Source organism: Sturnira hondurensis, unplaced genomic scaffold (assembly GCF_014824575.4).
Source record: "Sturnira hondurensis isolate 20B ecotype Veracruz unplaced genomic scaffold, ASM1482457v3 Scaffold0001221, whole genome shotgun sequence".
NCBI lineage: Eukaryota > Metazoa > Chordata > Mammalia > Chiroptera > Phyllostomidae > Sturnira > Sturnira hondurensis.
The window spans coordinates 2,728,547-2,748,647 of record NW_028073852.1 but is presented as its reverse complement, the minus strand read 5'-3'; the positions used below and the strand labels follow the sequence as shown (position 1 = coordinate 2,748,647).

Below are 20,101 nucleotides of genomic sequence, written 5' to 3'. Positions count from 1 at the left end.
ACAAGGACAGAGTGGAGCAGTATGACAGAGACCATGTGGCCCTCAAAGCCTAAAGTATTTACTGTCCAGCCCTTCACAGAAAGTATCTCCGCCTCCCGGTCTCAGTGAGTGGACAGGAAACCAGACAGCTGTGTGATGAGCATGTCCGTGGGGCGGGCCCCAACTGGAAGAGAGAGCTGCTGGAACGAAGTGGCCACTGAGTTGAGAAAGGGAAAAGGGGTGGACACTGAGTCCCGCTAGCGGACAGGTTCTTCTAATGCGTGCCGCGGTTATTGGGGTAGCGGTGGGGTGTGGCTAGGCACTGGCGGGGCGCAGTGCAAGGTTGTTAGGTGGAAGGGTTCTAGCGGCAGGCCGTCAGCGCGTCCTGCCGTCTGTTGTCCTGGATACGGGGGTGGGGAGGTGCCTTTTCTCCCTGAGCCCTTTCCGCAAGCCTGGGCAGGGCTGCGGTCCTCCTGCTGCCGTAGGCACACACGCGCAGGGACGGCTGGTTATTACCCTAATGATTCCTGTTCTTGAAATGTGGGATTTATAAAAATGGGTGGGAACGAAAAGGCCCTTGTTCTTGTAGGGTTATCTCCTTAACTCCAAGGTGAGCCTTTGGCCCCTGACCCTCTGTTGCTCTTGAAAAGCTCTAAGGGCAGAGGCTGTCCACGAAAGTGCAGAGCCCCAGGGTTTGTCAGCGCACCCCTGCCACCTTGAGTCCCCACCCGCCCACACTGCGTGGGACACGTCACCTGCCTTAGACTCCAGCTGCCTCGGGGAGGGTTTCTGCATCTCATTGTCTCACATGGCCTGCGGGGCGGGACTCGGACCGTGGAGACCCACACCTGTTTGTCTGTCTCATGAGAGTGGCGTCGCCTCTACCTTCTGTCCTCTCAGTACCCAAATGAATGTTTCAGCTCGGCTTTGATTCACGTTTGTTCCTTACAGTTTACTGTGCCGAATACAAATGTTTGTAGAAAATTTCAGAGCAAGGCCACCTGAGGGAAGGATGGCAGGTTGGGTTGCCGTGCAGTCTTTATAGAGAAACCCCTGCGCTCAGCGTTTCGCTGCCTCCTAACGACGTAGCTCTGCTGTCTTTGACCCTATTCATCTTCAGGAGGACGAAAAAGTTCGACTGTAGGAACATCTGAAAGGATGCTCAGCATCACACCGATTGAGGAGCTGTGGATCAAAGTGACAGTGGTGACATGCCGCTTCCCCCGGGAGGGTGGCTGGCACCCACAATGCAGACCGTAGCGGGTGCCGGCACGGCGCTGGGAGGTTGGAGCCCCGGTGGTTGCCAGCCGTGGTATTTACGGGGGGCGGCGGCTGCTGCAGACCACGTGTTAGTCCCTCACACACCAGACTCAGTCTGACATTTCGAGCTGAATCACATAACGGTCGGCAAGAAAAGGTCGTGTATAAAGCAGTTTCACTTCTGTGTACGGACCCACAAGAATTGAAAGCATGGGCCAAAACAGACATTTTATATTCGTGTTCTTAACAGCATTGTCCACAGTGGCCAGGTCGTCTGTGGGCAGGCGAGTGCATAAACAACTGGTCTCGGCTCACAGTGGGCGTTACTCCGCCTTGAAGAGTAAGGGGATTCTGACACAGGCTAGAACGTGGATGGACCTCGACGAGATTATGCTAAGTGAGACAAGCCAGTCACAAAAGGACAAATAATCCCATTCACAGAAAACACCTGGAATAGTCAGAGTCGTGGAGAAAGGGGGTGGAGTGCAGCCGTCGCCGCCAGAGTCTAGGGCACCAGGAGTGGGGGTCACTGCTTCGTGAGCAGAGGGATCGGTGGGGGGTGGCAGGCAGAGGCGCTGGCTCCCTGAGCATGGGTGCCGGGCCTGGGTCCTTCTGTCTCTCCGGGAAGCGCTGTCTGGTTGCCACGTATGTGGTGAGCACGAGGGATATAAAACCAAAAAGATACCATTCTTCCCCTTAAGAAACTCAACTTCAGAAATTAGACTCCTAATTTAGTGATCAGATTGTTATTTTAATCACACTGAACCTCTTTGCTCTTATAAAGTTTTCACATTTTTCTAACAACAAAAATATGTTCTTTTAATTACATTCTTATTATTTAAGAACATTGGCTACTTACCTTGGGTACATTTGGGGTTTCCATCTTTCACCTCATTTGATATCATACTCAAGCATTTTATTTTTATTCTAAAATGTCATTTACTTTTTAAAATCCTCATCCAAGGATATTGTTATTGACTTTAGATAGAGAGAGAGAAACATCCATCTGTTGTTTCTCTTAAACTCCCTGAGCCAGGATTGAACCCGCAGTCTTTCGGTGACGCTCCAGCCAACTGAGCTACCCAGCCGGGGCACACTTAAACATTTTTCAAAATGTTTTCAAAGTAGAAGAAAGTACACAGAAAGTAAAACTATTCACAGTACAAATTTGCCCTAGTATTTTGTCATCTATCCTTTGGATCTCTGTTTTAGAAATGCTACAAAAATCACCCCCAATTCCATTCTTATCTTCCCTCAAAAGAGCTACAGTCCCAAGGTCTGTTGTGAAAACAACCGTCCAAAGTGTGGTGCATCTTGTTTTTTAAAGTGTGTGCCTTGAGCGTTGCAGAGGGCGGCCATTGTTTCGTACCGGCTTCCTCTTCTCTGAACTGCCCGATGCCGTCATTTCCCACTGTGTCGGACCATTGGTCTCTCCTTCCTGCCTGTGGCTGGTCCTATCCCTTCCTTTATGTGATGTCTTTTGTCGTGCACATGCTTTTAGCGTTAGAGTCAAATCTTTCACCCTTTTTTACGTCTTCTGTAAGAAGATGCAGTGTCCGAGGTCCAAAATAGCCTCCTGTGTTCCTTTATTAAGCTTATTTTTGTGTATGATTTGAGGTGAGGGTCCACTTTCTTTTCTGACACACGGCTGGCCCATTCTCCACAGCACTCACTGGCTAGTCCTTCCCTTCTCCCTAGTTTGTAATGAATGCTGTCCAGATCCCTCAGAGTAGAAACAGCTTTTTCAAACCTGACTTGTACCCAGAGTGAGCCCCTCAAACTGGGGCTGGGCAGGAGTCAGAAGTATTTGATAGAAACCCTCAAATTAGACCATTAACAAAGAGCTGATCCTTCTACAGTGTGGCCTCTGGGGAATGGGAAAGCATTCGAAAGGCGCTTGGTGCTGGCGAGGAGCGCCCGGGACTCCGGGCGGCGACCTCCGGCCCAGGCCCAGGGCGGGTTGCAGTGAGCGCGGCCCGCCTCCTGTGCACCGACCCTGGGAGAGTGAGCGGAGGTGGGCGTCCCGATAACGGGGGCTATCTGTTTTTTAAGTCAGCCTTACTTTCTGTGTTAGATGATGATGTCGTGTGTCTCTTTAATTTAGTTATTATTACGAGCTGGCTTTTACAGTGTATACAAAACCAGTAGGGGAATCGTCTTAAACTGGGATTGCAAGAACCAGCCCCTAATACTTGACAATAAAAACCTTGGTTGTGTTATGGTGACTTGCGTGCTGACAGCGTTCCGCTGCCTGTCTCCCTCCCCCTTTGTGGCCTTCACCCGAATGGCTGCTTCCTCTAGGGCACGATTCTAACTCATCACATCCTCTCAAATCAGGCAGCGAGAGTGGTTGGTTTGTTTGTTTGTTTGTTTGTTTGTTTGTTTTTAAGGTTGAAGCTTGCTTTGTATTTCTAGTGATGCTGATATTTACACACTGCTTTTCTTTTTAGCTCTGTCAAACTTTAAAAGACATTTTGGGGGGGAACCAATTTTACTGTCCAAGAGTAAGATTTTTCTTATTAAAATAAATTTGAATAGCCCTGGCTGGTGTAGCTCAGTGGATTGATCACGGGCCTGCGAACCAAAGGATTGCAGTTCGATTCCCCGTCAGGGCACAATCCTGGGTTGCAGGCCAGGTCCCGACAGGGGATGCGGGAGAGGCAACCACACACTGATGTTTCTCTCCCTCTCTCCTTCCCTTCCCTTCCCTTCTAAAGATAAATAAAGTCTAAAAAATAAATAAATAAAATTATTTAAGAAAATAAATCTGAATAGAACATCATGATGAAACATTCTAAAAGAAATGTTTTATTGCAGTTATCTGCATATTATACTAAAAAGAAACTCAAGGATTTCTAAATTGTGTGAATTTGTTATATGTGCAAGTTAATTTTTTTAAAGGTTTTATTTATTTATCTTTAGAGGGGAAGGGAAGGAGAGAAGGAGAGAAACATCAATGTATGGTTGCCTCTCATGAGTTCCCTGCTGGGAACTGGCCTGCAACCCAGGCATGTGCGCCCCGACTGGGAATCAAACCGCGATCGTGTGGTTCGCAGGCCCGTGCTCAATCCACTGAGCTACACCAGCCAGGGCTAATTTTTTTATATTACTTTGTTTTTGAGTGATACATCAAATAAAGTCTGCTGGAAAATTAATTGGAATATAATTTTGATTGCAGTGTGAGAAATACTCATATCACTAGGAAATCAGAGGAGGTAAAATGTAGGTGCCAAATACTGGATTCTTTAAAAGGATCGTGAGAGTGAAATGATAGAAATGCTGTAGGATGAGATCACGTGAAGAAGAGGCTCATTTAAGAAAGTAGTCGTAGGCGTTGGTGAAAGACGGACACCAGGTGTGGGGCAGAGACTATTTTTTTATTAATGCACAGAAGCCAGTGATAAATCATGAAGTAGCATAAATATAAGTAGACATTTCTAACCCTTAGTTCGCGTCGTAGAGCATAAGACAGCATTTTGTCGTGTGCTTTCTCCCTTCCCGCCTCTGCACCCCACTCCTCAAGTACTGCTCCAGTACGTGACCCTGCCGTGCGTTTACAACTCTTCTCTGCCAAACACGCTTTCGCCTCCGTGGAACACCGGGACTCCAGTTCCAGGTCTTCGGGAGCACGTGGAGAGCCGGGAGGACTTGCGGGAGGCGTCTCCAGGAGCCGGGTTGTCCGGGTGTGGCCCAGCCGAGCCTGGTCCCCCAGCTGCCCCAGGACGCGAAGCAGCTTCCCTCACTGCAGGTGCCTTTGGAGGCTCGTGTGCCCCTGGAGTCCTCTCGAGAGGATAATGTGGTGTCGTGGCAGGAATTAATGTCATCGTAGCAATATTAACTCTTCTTTTAATGGGACCTATTCAGAAGACAAACAACTTTTTTCTTTAAGCCATTTTTTTAGCCTTTGTCGTTCAGAATTGAGAACTCAAAATAGTGAGCTTCCTCCAAAGACTAGCTAAAGTTGATTCCTTGACACATGGGAGGAAAATCTAATTTTGAATTTGTTTCATCTTTTTCAGATCTCAGTCACAGTGGATTGGCAGATCATTATGAGAGCTCCCACTGGGGACAGCAGCCCACTTTCAGAAGCGAAGCCAGCTGCAGCTGGGATAAAGTGATAATAGACAGGACTGATAAGGAGGCGTGGCCTTCCATCACAGGGACGGAGACGGAGCCTGCCTCAGAATGCGCTGCAGACACTGACTCTGCCTCCACCTGCGGCTCGGAGAGCAGTAGCATGGCTACGGGGAGTGCCCAGGGCAGCTTCACTGCACACACCAAGAAGACCAATGGCAGTAACGGCACCAGCGGCGCACTTGTCCCAAGCCCTCCGAATCCGAGTGCCCTTGGAGCAGGGGGAGCCAACGGCAGCAGCAGTGCGGCCAGAGCGTGGGGCGTAGCCGCGGGCTCCAGCTCTGGCCTCACTCACTGCTCTCTCGGTGGCGGGGACGGGAAAATGGACAACATGATTGGAGATGGGAGAAGTCAGAACTGCTGGGGCGCTTCCAACTCCAACACTGGCGTTAATCTCAACCTTAACCCGAGCGCCAACCCGGCCGCCTGGCCGGTGCTCGGACATGAAGGAGCTGTGGCAACGGGCAGCCCTGCCAGTATTTGCAGTCCGGTCAGTGCCATAGGACACAATATGGGCAACCAGAACGGGAACCCGACGGGCACTTTAGGTGCTTGGGGGAGCTTGCTGCCGCAGGAGAGCACAGAACCACAGACGTCCGCTTCTCAGAACGTGTCTTTCAGCGCACAACCTCAGAACCTTAACACTGATGGACCAAATAACACTAACCCCGTGAACTCTTCACCAAACCCTATCAATGCAATGCAGACAAATGGGCTGCCCAACTGGGGCATGGCTGTCGGCGTGGGGGCCGTCATCCCGCCCCACCTGCAAGGCCTTCCTGGTGCTAATGGATCGTCAGTCTCTCAAGTCAGTGGGGGCAGTGGCGAAGGGGTCAGCAGTTCTGTGTGGGGACTGTCCCCGGGTAACCCCACCGCGGGAAGTAGCAGCTCTGGGCTCAGTCAAGGGAGTGGGGACACTGTGAACTCGGCACTGAGTGCTGAGCAAAATGGGTCCAGCAGTGCTGTGCAGAAGGGGGGGGGCGGGGGGGCTGCCTGGGACTCAGGGCCTCCCGCCGGCCCTGGGGTCCTCGCCTGGGGGAGGGGCCGCGGCAACAACGGCGTCGGGAATATCCACTCTGGCGCGTGGGGCCCCCCCAGCCGAAGCACTGCTAACGGCGTGAGTGGGGAGTGGGGAAAGCCCTCGAACCAGCATTCCAGTGGCGACGTCAGTGGAAAAGGATCAGCAGGGTGGGACAGTCCTGGCGTCAGCAGCCAGAGCCCTGCCATGCAGCCTGGCAGTGACCACCTGAGCTCATGGGCCAAAGCCGCCTCTTCCGGAACCACAGCGAGCGAAGGCAGTAGCGAGGGCTCTGGCGGTCACGGTGAAGGAGGGGCCGGGAGGGAAGGGGCAGAGGGCCGGAGGCGTGAGAAGGGGATTCTAGACCAAGGGCACATCCAGTTGCCAAGGAATGATCTTGACCCGCGGGTCCTGTCGAATACCGGTTGGGGACAGACTCCAGTAAAGCAAAACACTGCCTGGGAATTTGAAGAGTCCCCGAGGTCTGAGCGAAAAAATGACAATGGGACAGAGGCCTGGGGCTGTGCGGCTCCTCAGCCTTCACACTCAGGGGGGAAGAGCGATGGGTCCATCATGAACAGTACAAATACCTCTTCAGTATCTGGGTGGGTCAGCTCCCCACCTGCTGCTGGGCCGGCGGACACGGGCTGGGGGGACAGCGGCGGCAGAGCGCCGAACGGCCCCGGGGTTTGGGGGGACTCAGTGAGCGCCACTGCTGTTCCTAATGCTGCTGCCGCCAAGAGTGGCCACACTTGGAGCGGGACCGTGAGTCAGGAGGACAAGTCACCCGCCTGGGGTGAGCCTCAAAAGCCCAAATCGCAAAACTGGGGAGACGGACAAAAGTCGAATCCAGCCTGGAGCACAGGAGGGGGAGACTGGGCAGACGCGTCTTCTGTCCTCGGACACTTGGGGGAAGGGAAGAAAAGCAGCTCTGGGTGGGACGCCGACAGTGGGCGGTCGGCGTCTGGCTGGAGTGAGTCTGCGCGGGCTGGGACCAGCGGCTGGGGCAGTGGCACGAGTGCCAAGGCGAGTCCAGGGGCGAACTGGGGAGAGTCTTTGAAACCCGGCCCCCAGCAGAACTGGGCGAGCAAACCCCAAGACAACAACGTGAGTAACTGGGGTGGGGCCGCTTCCGTCAAACAGACAGGAACGGGGTGGATCGGGGGGCCTGTCCCTGTCAAACCGAAGGACAGCAGCGAGGCCACGGGCTGGGAAGAGCCTTCTCCGCCATCCATTCGACGCAAAATGGAGATTGATGATGGTACCTCAGCCTGGGGCGACCCGAGCAGCTACAACAACAAAGCCGTGAACATGTGGGACAGAAACAACCCGGGCCTCCAGAGCAGCGCCACCGCCGCTGCCACCACCACGAGCAACAGCACGAATGCAGTCGAGCCGCCGCAGCCGCCGCACCCGGCCAGCGCCCCACTGAACAGGTCACCGCTGCTTGGTCCAGGTACGGGAGGCGCTTCGTGTTCTTTAAGAGTAAAAAAGCATTTGTTCTTACTAGCTCTGCACATCTCCTCCAACAAACATTTTATAGCGAGTAGCACTCGAGTGCCCATCACCTTGTAGTGCTGCATTTCAGGGCCGTCTAGAGACGGAATCGAGCAGGACTCTGGTAGCTCTCTGTCTGCACAGAGAGAGCTGTCCTGAGCACTTTCATGGGGGAGGGGAGGAGAGCGGACACACACCCTCTTCGGAAAAGGTGGGGGCCACGAGGGGAGTCTGTGTTGACTGGCGAAGTCTTCATTTCTCTCTGACATGAACCAGTGACCCTCAGCCTGGGCCTGGTTAGAGTTCTCTGGGGGCGTGGGGGCCGTGTCCAGGGTCTGCTGGGAAGCCCGCCCATGGGCAGTGTTTAAAGGTGCACAGAGCTCTGAGGGGTTGTCAGCACTGAAAGGAAACTAGTCTTGTAGCGTGAGTGGTGGTGCACAGGATGAGGCGTGCTTTGGTTTCAGTTGGAAGGAAAACCTGAGAATCCAACTAAAACTTGGGTTTGTGTTCTGCTCTGTGTCAGGCACTCAACTAGACACTGCAGCAGAGGAGGAGAAGAGGGAATCTAGAGCAGAGCTGGCCCACGGGGGCAGGACTGGTGGCAGAAAATGAACGTCTGCCCCAGGCCTGGGCTCGCCACGTGGCTCCCAGGGAGTGGAGGGGAGTGTGGCGCTCCCTCTCCTAGACACACCCCAGCCAAAGGCAGGGAGGCTTCTGCCCGCAGGCCCACGGGCTCCGAGGCCCCAGCCCTGCTTCCCTGGCCGCTCCAGCTGTCCTGTCTTGGGACTGAGTCTCGCTGGCCGCCTTCAGTGTCTGGAGCTGCTTGTCGAGGGCTGAGACATTGCAGAGCAGGGCTTGCTTGGTCTCTCGTCCCCTACTGCAGAGCTTCGGTACCTGCGCGTCTCTCTCTTGTGTCCATCTTCCCATCCTCCAGGAAGTGGTCCCTCGCCCACTACGGTCCCTCAGGGGCTCGGCTTTCGGTCTTTTTGTTGTTGTCTGGGCCAGGGCTGGGTGATGGCTGCAAGTGCCGTCTGACCAGCACGGCGGGGGTAGAGGCTGCAACCTGCCTCCCTCCTAAAACCACACTCCTTGGAATGCAGTCTGAGCTCTGGCCTGAGACGTGTTGTGCTGTTTTTCTTAAATTGAGCTGATAATATGGAGCTTTTGTTTTTGTTAAGGCTGCTGTGAAGCCCTTCCTCCCACATGACTGCTCTAGGGCAGTCGGTCTCCTGGTCTCAAGTGCAGAACTTTATTTCTGGGAAAGTGTTAGACCCCACCCCACAGCCTGTTGAGACCTTGAACCCTGGTTCTGTAATCGGCATATCCATTCTTTCTGCAGTTTTACACCATCCCTACATTCTGTAAACATGCCGACCCTGCAAGGCTGAGGACAGGGTCCTTTCTCCGTGGCCGTGCACCCAGTCTCTCATGCACGGAGCCCGATTTGCCTCCAAGAATCCTCTCTGGGGCTCAAGACTGGTGAGCCCCGTGGGTACTTCATGGTCACTGAACCGGAGGTCAGACAGCTGGCGGTCCAGGGGCGCACCTGCTCCCATGTGTGTGCCTTCATGTGAATCAGTGTTTTCTCATGGAAATGTTCTGTATAAATTCCAGGTTTCTGGCTTCTTTTGGAAGCCTGGAAGGTCCAATAGGTTGGCCTCCCAGGGCAGCCATTGACCAGCGCGATCCCCTCAGACAGGGCCTCTGGCTTCTGGTTTGCCCCCTCTGGGCCCAGCGCTGAGACTGAGCAGCCACCGTAGCTCATGGAGTGCCTGCTGGTCCTCCCGAGTACTCGAATGTGTGGTTCCTGGGGTTCCCCCAACTACTGTATGACTGACATTTCTAGGCACTTAGATTTTATAAAGCACTTGGGTGCATGAGGGACAGCAAGGAGGAGGAGAGGTAACCGATGCTGGAAAAGGAAGAGACACAAACCTTAAGGCGAGTCTAGTTCAGTGGGCGAGGCCAGTGACACAGTGAAGGCAGGCAGCAGGTTCTCTGCAGAGTGAACAGTCAAACACTGCTGTCGTCCTGCCCACCGAGGCTTTCTCCGGGAACCCTCGTTCCCATGCTGTCTTTCCGAGGTCACTGCCCGGTTCCCCCCTTCTCCTGGCAAAGCTGCAGCTGCACAGCACGCCCCTGTGCTTGGCACGGGCTCCTGGCGATGAGCATGGTGACCACGGGTGGCTTGCTCGTGCACCCTGCCACGTGACGCCTGTGCTCCAGGGGAAGCATCCTCCTGAGGCCACACATGGAGAGAAGGGGGCGAGGCTCCGCGGGCGGAGGCAGCCTTGCCTGCGGCCACTTCCAAATACGGGGTCCCCCTTCCCTTGGATCAGCTCTTACACATGAGCTTTCCCCTGTGTGAAGGCCGTCCTGGTTGTTGGAAGGGCCAAAGTCATTGTCTTCCATCTGCGGAATGTTTGTAGATCTTATTCTAACAACTTGCACATCATCACCCAGCATAAGAGAGGGCAACTTGGGTGACCCCCCCACACACCGGCAGCACCAGTGTAGAAGCAGTCACCACGGAACAGACAGACAAAGCAGATGCTGGTCTCCAGGCAGTGTGCCCATCTGCAGAGCCCGTGTCACGTGTAGTCACATGGAGTGTGTCCCATGGTGTGCGGCGGGGTTGCCTCGCCATGTTTTCATTGGTGGTGTTAGCCTCTTCCACCATGACCCCGAGGAGCTGCGCCAGCCATCGTCCCTGGCCAGCCCCCAGACTGAGCTCCCTGCGAGCCAGTGGGAGGGGCCGCCAGTCTCTCACCAGCTCCCTGATCAGGGCCACAGCGGGCTGGCGCCACGGTCCCCTCCTCCCGGTGGGGGGTCAAGTGGGTGGCTCACACCAGTGACGGGAGCAGCAGTCACTGCCCCGGCCACACTGCAGGGAGCTGTGGTTTGGGTGTGTGCCCAGCCTGGACCCCGTGAACCGCCTGGGCTTCTCGGCTCTGAACAGCCGTACACACGCACACCTGAGGGCACGCACACCTGAGGGCCATCAGTGAGGCTTCTGCGGCCCCAGAGTTGGCCTTTCGTACCCTCTGCTCCTTTGCCGTTGGTTGTGTTTACCAAATCGTCGCTTATTTCAGAGTTTGCCTTGTGGATCATGGCCACTTAAGGGTGTTGATCTCTGTCTTGTAAAACACGGATCCTCGATGACGTGGTTTTGATGTGTCCAGTGTCATGGGAGAAAACGGTGCCGGACTGTCATTTGTGTCCCGAGCACGTCATGTTGGCATTAATGGGATTTCCGACAAGCCCAAGGGAGACCAGGCAGGAATCCAGGAAGCGCAATGCGGCTCCTCCTGCTGCTTGTCCGGGCTGGCTCAGACCACTCCGGAGACGGGCACAGTGCGGGCCTAGAGGAGTGTCCCTGTGCCCGTCTTTGAGCAGAGGCGCTGGGCTAGCCAAGACACTGGCTGTCCTGTTGGGTGCACGGGCCCGTCCCCGACTGCCCCAGCGCTGCCCAGTGGCTTAGTGTGCATGTGAGCCAGACGTGGCGATCACGGGAGTGGAACAGGGATTGGAAGGGATTGGGGGTTGGAGTGGAATCAAGTACGGAGGCCACTGTGGACTCCATCTGAGTGACAGGGTGGGCCGTGAAGTCTTGCTGGGGGCTACCTGTCCCAGCACTGGGTGGGGCTGAAATACCAGTGCTGCGTGCGGCTCAGAAAAGTGGGAGCTGCTGCTCCCGCTGATCTTACTCTGGAATATTTCTCACCCACTTTGCTGCCTGTTCTCAGCTGCTCGGGAGGCCACGTTAGGGATCACCAGGCATTTCCTCTGTGCCCGCGGTGGTCGCCCGTGGTTCTGTGCTGCAGCTGGGGGAAGCCTCCCCTTGCGTTGGGCTCCTTACGTAATCTAGTGATTGCTCTTTGCTCTATCGCTTAGTGTTCTGACACACATACCATAAGGAAAGGCAGTGATCCTGTGAATTAATCACTGAGGCCGATCACCCTAAACCTAAATTGGGGAGTGCTGGCTGGTGCGGCTCATGGACTGAGCACCAGCCTGTGAGCCAAGAGGTCGCCCATTCGATTCCCAGCCAGGGCACACGCCTGGGTATCGGGGCCAGGTCCCCAGTGGGGGGCATGCAAGGGGCAGCCACACATTGGTGTTTCTCTCCGTCTCTTTCCTTCCCCTCTCTCTCTAAAAATAAATAAGTAAGATATTTTAAACACAGTGAATAAAACTTGGGAGAAATTAGAGTTAGGAATTCTCTGCCTTGGGGAGTTGTTTCCCTGAGTCTCGAAAGCAGAAGCTGGGGGACGTCGTCCTTCCTGCAAGATGCCCTGTCCTACATGTTCGGCTGCTCCTTTGTCTTCCTTGTGAAAATGATACCAAAAGCCAGAGTCGCCTACAGATGGAATGAATCAGCAGGGTACTGTTAGGGTTCAGCTGCTCTCACCCCCAGCTTCAGAGATAGATCCCGTCGGCCTCTCCAGCCAGAATAGTTCTATTTTAAGCACTATCAACAGTTACTAAAAAATGGGGTGATCTACCCTGGCTGGCGTAGCTCAGTGGATTGAGCTTGGGCCTGCGAACCAGACAATCAAGGTTCGATTCCCAGTCAGGGCACATGCCTGGGTTGCAGGCCAGTTCCTTGCAGGCCAACTCCCAGCAGGGAACGCACAAAAGGCAACCATACATTGATGTTTCTCTCCCTCTCTCCTTCCCCTCTAAAGATAAATAAATAAATAAAATATTTTTAAAAAATGGGGTGATCTGAGTGAGCGGTCTGCGCTCTTTGTGGGCACGGGGCTTTTCTTGGGTTTGGTGCTGTCGGGCAGTTTCTATTTACCCTTCTGTGTCGGGGTGGGGACTTGGTAGGTAGAGTTAGAGCGGGCAATAGAAGGTCCCAGGAATGAAGTGGGAGGAGGTTGTCCTCCATGCACATCCTGGGCCACGCACTCAGTTCAAAATGATGGACGAATAAGACAATTAAAAACAGCCCTGGCTGAGCGGCTTGGTGGATTGAGCACTGGCCTTCGAATCAAAGGGGAATTCCCAGTCAGGGCACACGCCTGGGTTGCAGGCTGGGTGCCCAGTGGGGGGCGCTGGAGAGGCAACTACACAGTGAGGTTTCTCTCCCTCTCTTTCTCTCTCCCTTCCCCTCTGTCTAAAGAATACATAAATAAAATATTTTTTAAAAACCGTTTGCCCCCCACCACATCTAAGACAGACTTAGCATATTCATAAACTGTATTATTGCACTAAGATAAAAGCTAAGTCGATTTTTGCTGTTTCTAATACTCGCCTCTGTGACGACAGCGAGGCAGGCAGACGCTCCTCTCCTGCAAGAGGCTGCCCTGCCGCTCCAGGCCTGCGGCCAGCTTTGAAAGAGACCCTCGTCCAAAACCGTCAACTGGAGTCCCCTGAATTGGGGGCAGAAATGTCAAATAAATGGCATGGGACAAGGCATTCTGAAAAACGGGGCCACCTGCCGCCTGCCCGAGCAGACTCCTCCGTGTGATGCTTCACTGTCTACCTGTCCTGACTTCAAATGTGACGAGTAAAGTGTTGCCGCGACTACCAGTCCCGTTCTGCTCCCCCGCAGGTCGCGGCTGACCACGCACTGTAGTGATGAGCACGCACGAAAGGGCCTGGGTGTGAGCGTCTGAGCCAGGGCCTGAAGTGCTGAGCACGTGGCAGACACTTAGGTGCTTATTATTCAGGGGAATTTTTAGTCCTTTGTCCTTCCCTTGATTGAAATCGGCCACTCTTCAGCCGAGCCTTTCTTCCCAGAAAGGACTGCCTGCCACACTTACAAAACTACGTGGGTGGCATCTGTGGGACAAGCTAGAATTGATTTCTAGGTCACAGAAGAAAAAGCGCCCCCTACCGATGTGACTGTAGTACCCGAGACGAGAGCCCTTAAGCCAGGCGAAGACTTTCCCAGGCTGTTTCCTGACCTTTACCTGCCCCTGTTCATGTCATGTCAGCCTCCCGGGTGTGCGCCACTGAGGCACTTCGCCTTCCCTGTTCCGGCGGAGGTGGAAGGTGTGTGTTTACAGTCGAGGGGAAACGCTGTGCTCTGGTGGTGTTGCATTGTTGTCCTCTTATTCCCGATACTGTGTCTGCTCCATTGAAGAAGGGAGGGGGTGGCTCCTGACCCCAGGGGTGAGCCCCGCTCTGCAGAAGAAGCGTTTTGCCAAGAGCAGTGGTACGAGGCGGGGCAAAAGGGGGTTTGCATTGGTGAGTACTCGAAGCACACTCTGTCCTTGTGTTACTTACTAAGTTTTGTATTATTTTCATGTGAACAACTATAAACTTACTTTTGCCCCACCCTGTATTGAAGGACCATTTTTTAAATTTTAATGTCAATGCTTTAAATATAAGATAGAAATTTGTTCTGCCTCATTAAGTCCAACTTTTAAAAGACCTCTTAAAATTATTAACAAAAGAAGATGCCAAAGTCACCCCGCCGATAGACACTGAGCAGGAGAGTGTATGCAGTGGTACGTGTGTGAGAGTATAGTGTGTAGTGTGTGAGGGTGTAGTGTGTAGTGTGTGAGGGTGTAGTGTGTAGTGTGTGAGGGTGTAGTGTGTAGTGTGTGAGGGTATAGTGTGTAATGTGTACGTGTGTGAGATTACTTGCAGCGCCAGGGACACCTGCTTTTCACCAGAATTAGCTAGTGGGCCCGTTTTCAGCATTTGTTCTGGGGTCTTCTGCACATTCCATGTGTGTGTGTCCCGATGTGTGTCAGTTTGGCATTGTAGGTAAATTCTATTCCTGCCAGAGATGAACTTAAAGTGGAAATACTGCGATTTTTAGCTTTTGAGTGAGTGATTATTCTTCCATTTATTTTTAAGGTTTTGAAACATGCTTGCAAATCATTTGCCTTCTATAAAAAATATTCTGTAGACATTTCTACCACTTTAATATAAGGAATCAAAAACTCTTTGTAAAAACTGTAATTTCCATAGTCTTAAATATTACTCTTAGTTTAGATTTAGTTAAATAATTTGTAATATTGCCTTTCAAAGAGATAGACGTACAAGGGTGATAAAGTTTAGGTGAATTCTTTAATTACCTAAATAAATCAGTATTTTTACAACTGATTGGCTTTTAGTAACCCCTAAATTATCATTCTAAAACACCGATAATTTGAATGAGCTATGTTAATTTTCTGGATTTAACTTTGTCCCTTCACTTTGCAAAACTGCTTCTTCCGATATACATTGTTCTTTTCTGTGTGATCATAGACAATAAATATTATAGTTGGCGATTGTTGACAGTAACTGGCTAGGACTGACCTTCCTGTTATTAGTAATAACTTACATAATATATCGCTCAGCATAGAGCTTGCAATTAAAAATGACCCAGGGCCTGGCCGGGTCGCTTGGTTGCTTAGAGCGTCGTCCCAGTGCGCCAAAGTTGCCAGCTCAGTCCCCAGTCAGGGCACGTACGAGAAGCAACCAGTCGACGCATAGATGAGCAGAACAAATCAGTCTCTCTGTCTCTCTCTTCCTCTCTCTCTAAAATCAGTAAACGAAACAATGAAAATAGCACAGAGGTTGAATGTCCTTAGGTCACTAATGAATATTGTTGTATTTCATTAGAATAAAGCATGTCAAGGGGACTGATTCTGTGTTATTTTTAGTCAGGAAATTCATGGAGGTTTTTTTTTAAGTATTTTATTTATTTATTTTTTAGAGAGAGGAGAAGGGAAGGAGAAAGAATGGGAGAGAAACATCAGTGTGTGGTTGCCTCTCCTGTGTTCCCTACTGGGGATCTGGCCTGCAACCCAGGCATGTGCCCTGACCGGGAGTCGAACCGGCGACCTTTTGCTTCACAAGCCCATGCTCATTCCACTGAGCTACACCAGCCAGGGCAGAAAATTCGTGTTTTCTAATTGAGATAGTGATGTCCATGTTACAACCAAATAATTTAAAATCTGTGATTAACTATTTGCGTTTTATGCCTTCCGTTCTTCTATTCAGTTAGCATTTAAAACACTCATGTTTCTGTCTCTGAGAAACAGAATCAATCTGAAAATTACAACTGACACGAACCATGGTCGTGGCCATCAGCACTGTCATGCGGGCGAGTGGGCAGAAGCACAATGATCAGAACGTGCGTTGCTTTGGGGGGATGAGGTTTACGTGCGTAACGTAAAATGTTTTCTTGCTGAAGTGTAGAGGGGGACTGTATTGTGGCCTGTGACATCTGTGCTGTAGATGGTAGTGCCTGACCGTCTGGTATCAGGACGTACCCTGATCAGGTGCCAGTCCCGGATCCGCAAGCTCTGGTGACAGGACTGGGCAGAGGGAGGACCTTTGCAGTCGCCGTGTGCCTGCTGGGGCCACCCCCAGCCCAGACCCCAGACCACAGTTCCCCCACGGGGTTCCCATCTGAAAGACAAAGGCCTCGGCTCTAACTCACCCGGGGGAGGGGGGCCTGCCCCCACCCCGTGGCACCTGGGGACTGTCTATATTCTCTGTCCCTCCTTTATCTGTCCCTGTTTAATCTGCCGCTTCCCGGTTCTTTGTCTGCATCTGGGTCTTCGATGGTTGGTCAAAAGATAAGCAAAAGTAATTTCTCAATATATATTTACAACTCATAAACTTGTCATTTAAGGAAATAATGTAACAAATAATTGTAACAAATAATTGTAACAATAGTATAACGATGTAACCTTTCCTTTAGGTGGTTACCTATAATACCAGGAGTAAAAAAGCTCCTTCTTAACCTTTAGTTTTAAACTGTGCTTTTAAATCCTATTATGATGCAAATACTGTGAATGTAATGGTCTTTAATGGGGTCAGGAGTGAGAAAATTGAAACCGTAAGAAGCTAAACAAATCTGATTAGATTTACTATGTCCTTTTCACTTTCTACTAAAAACCCTGCTAAAGATAGATTATCTCACAATTGCTTTGGATTTGAAATTGCTGTTTTTACTTTCTCTGTTTCACTTTTGTTGCTCTCTCTCCCTGGCACCTTCTCAGCTTCGTCAGGCTGGGGAGAGATGCCCAATGTTCACTCAAAGGCTGAGAACTCGTGGGGAGAGCCACCCTCCCCTTCTACCTTGGTCGATAACGGCACGGCAGCCTGGGGCAAGCCACCCAGCAGCGGCAGCGGGTGGGGAGAGCAGCCCACGGAGCCGGCAGTGACGTTTGGCAGAGCCGGCGCGCCAGCCCCAGCCCCAGCCCTGTGCAAACCAGGTAGGACAAGCGTCCACCCGCCCGCCCTGGTTGGGCAGTTCAGAGATGGGCCGGAGCAGCTCATCCAGAGGGATACTTTCTGTTGAATTTTAGGAATTACGTTTTAGGACACTTTCCTCATTTTATTTACACTCTAAAACTAACATTAAACTAAGGCCGTGAAGAAATATTTGCTGTGTCTGATACACAAGCAAGGAGCTTCACCAGAAGCCCAGCTCCCCTTTTGGAAAAGTAAGTCATTTAAAGGATCAGAACAACACAGCACACCTGCCCGCGCAGTCGCAGCCCCCGTGCTCCTTCAGCTCGGGCGCCCTGGCTGCGCCGTGAGTGGGCGGAGCGCCGGGTCACTAGGCACGGCGGCCGGGTTCGAAACACACCGCACTGCCCCGCGCTCCAGTATGTCTTGCCTTGCTTTTGTCTTGGAAACAAAATTCTGCTCTGGGTATTCCAGGTTCATGGTTTTCCCCTTTTCTTTTCTTTTTTCAAGTGGTGAAAAATGTGCTGCGTTTTCCTCCCATTATCTGAAAGTGTCATAAGTGCACATATAAAAATGTATTCTTACAGATGTTCAGAGCGCGTTTACCAAGAGGAATCCTCCTCTGAGGTGCGGGTGTGTGACAGTGTGGTCCTTTTCACATCAGTGTGAGATGCGGGTTGAGTCTGAGGTTAGAATCAACTGTTCACGCGGCCGCAGCAGCTGCACATTTTCTGTGGACGTGCCATGTGTCTCGGATCTGAAAGGGCGACTTGGTTGGCCAGCGTTTTGGTCCCTGGCTGACGCTGGGTAGCATGCTCTGTGTCTACCGTCTTGCGGGGTTATTTATTCCATTCCTGTTGCTCCTTGTTATGCAGCTGAAGGAGAAGTTAGCTTCTGGGTGTTGAGGGCCATGTGCCATTTGGAGGCAGCAAGTCTGTCCTTCTGATTGGTCCTCAGAAGCCCGATGACGCCCCCGTCGACCTCGTACGTCTGCGGCTGACCGTGCCACCCCCATCTTTGGCCTACTTCAAGTCCTCCCAGGAAGTGAAAACTTTAGTTAAATTTTACCCCCAAAATCATTTTGTATTTTAAGAAAGGAGAAAAAATGATATCCTGAAATAAAAACTCAGTGCTCAGCCTGTCACTCCACCAGCCTGGGGCGTCAGCTGTCCCCTTCCAGTTATTCTGGGGCAGCTCCTCTGTCAGAAACAGAGGCCTCAGGATCCAGCCTCAGACCTGCCCCGGCCCTCACAGTCCCCAGCGCAAGGAGCACTGGCTAACACAGCCGACTGCTGCAGGCTCGGCCCAGCAGTGACATTTTCGGGGCTCTGTGTGTGGCTGGCCATCGTCCTTGTAGAGATGGCCACTCTCTCCTATGGCCCAGAGTTCAGTGTGAAAATGTTCGTGCATCCACATGACCTATAGTCCGCTCCAGGGGTTTGGAACAGCACAGACTAGAAAGGGCTGGTGTTTGAACAAAAAAGCCCGTCTGTTCGGCTCTCAGGTCTGGGGCTCCCAAATGACGCTGTCGCGAGCCTTGTCTGCTTCAGGAATGATGAATTTGATGAGTTCATGTTCGCTCTCTTTCTAGCTTCAAAATCTATGCAAGAAGCCTGGGGCAGTGGTGGGGACGACGTGAACCTCGGCCCCAGTCAGTGGGAAGACGAAGAAGGGGGCGTATGGAACAGTGCTGCCTCCCAGGAAAGCGCCTCCTCCTGCAGCTCCTGGGGGAACGCCCCCAAAAAAGGACTCCAGAAGGTGTGCGCACTCTCGGGGGGCGGGCGACTCCCTCAGCCACGCACTCAGCTTCACACAACACCCTCAGCAATTAAAGGTCAACCTGAGGTCCTGAGGGCCCTGGGAGGTCCCCGAGAGCCTGTCGGGGGTCTCTCCTAAGCGTAGGGTGGGGCGTTCTGGAGACCATGGGATGGCTCTCGCAGCAGAGCAGGTGCGGAGACAGACGGGAGAATCCGGCTGTGCCTGGGGAGCCAGTGGGTCAGGACACCCGGCCGTGCGCACGGCAGCACCTTGCTTCTCCCACCTTCTCCCTCTAGAGTCTGTTTCAGAACAAGGCTGTTTCCACTTCGATACCTTACATTAACATGATGCGCTTGTTAGTTTTTAAACAACTTTTTCTAATTTATTGGTTTTCATTTGCAATGAGTATTGGTAGGCGTGACCCTCAGTTCCTTAGGCTCTGTCATTGCTAAGGGGCAGCAGTGGGGTCTCGGGCCTCCGAAGCCCGTGGGCTCCCAGGATGGACTGTTTCGTCGTCCTGAAATGTGCAGCCACCCTCTGGGAAAGCTTAAGTACGATATGCACCACGAGGTCCCCTAAGTAGGTCGCACATTTAAGTATGAAAAATAAAAAGATAGAGTGTGGGATAGTTTCCAGGCAGTATTGCGGTGGGAGCGGCCTTTCTAACTGTGGCGAGAGCCTCAGAGCCGGGAGTGAAAGACTGGTAACCTGCGGCAGGCAAAGATACAGACCGCCTGGTAGAAGTGCCCTGCTCAAGGTCAGAGGACAAATGCCCAGCTGCAAAAAAGGATTTGTAATTCATGTCAAGGAGAAGGCTGCTCTCCCTGGTGTATAAAGAAGGCCCCAGAAACTGAAAGCCAACCAGTAACCCAACGGAAAACAAGCGAAGAGTGCAAACAGATGATTTATGAAAATAGAATACAAATAGCCCTTAAACCAGGGAAGGCTGTCAGCCTGGCTTGTGGTGTTCAGTCTAAAACAGCTGAAGGAGATGCCATTTTTAATCTCAGACGCTACAGAATGCTGATTTAATAAACAGGCTCTCCTTGCAAAGCGCCAAGAAAGCTATGCCGCCCCACGTCACAGGCAGCCCGCGCAGGAGCGCCACCCAGCGGAGGGTGTGTGGTTCCGTCCGCCAGAGTGAGCAGCTCTGCGTGGCACTCCCACTGGTCATGGGTCTAGCAAGTGACATTGTACACAGTTTTCTGTTGTAGCATTTTTGAGCAAAAAAAATTAAATGTACGTTTATGGGGTAACTGGTTCAGGTAGGCCACATCCGTATTATAGAAAGGTAGACAGATACTTTAA

The 20,101-nt window shown here is 52.2% G+C and overlaps 1 protein-coding gene across 4 annotated transcripts in view; it reads left to right on the top strand.

Annotated features, from left to right (window-relative positions):
* TNRC6C (trinucleotide repeat containing adaptor 6C) overlaps positions 1–20,101 on the top strand; it is a 72,485-nt gene that overhangs the window by 27,680 nt on the left and 24,704 nt on the right. For all 4 annotated transcript variants that reach the window (XM_037064463.1, XM_037064473.1, XM_037064455.1 and 1 more), the window contains 3 exons: positions 5,259–7,847; positions 16,843–17,058; positions 18,627–18,793. In XM_037064463.1, the coding sequence (XP_036920358.1) occupies positions 5,477–7,847; positions 16,843–17,058; positions 18,627–18,793 (2,754 nt within the window). In that variant the 5' untranslated portion in view covers positions 5,259–5,476. The remainder of the gene's footprint in view (positions 1–5,258; positions 7,848–16,842; positions 17,059–18,626; positions 18,794–20,101) is intronic.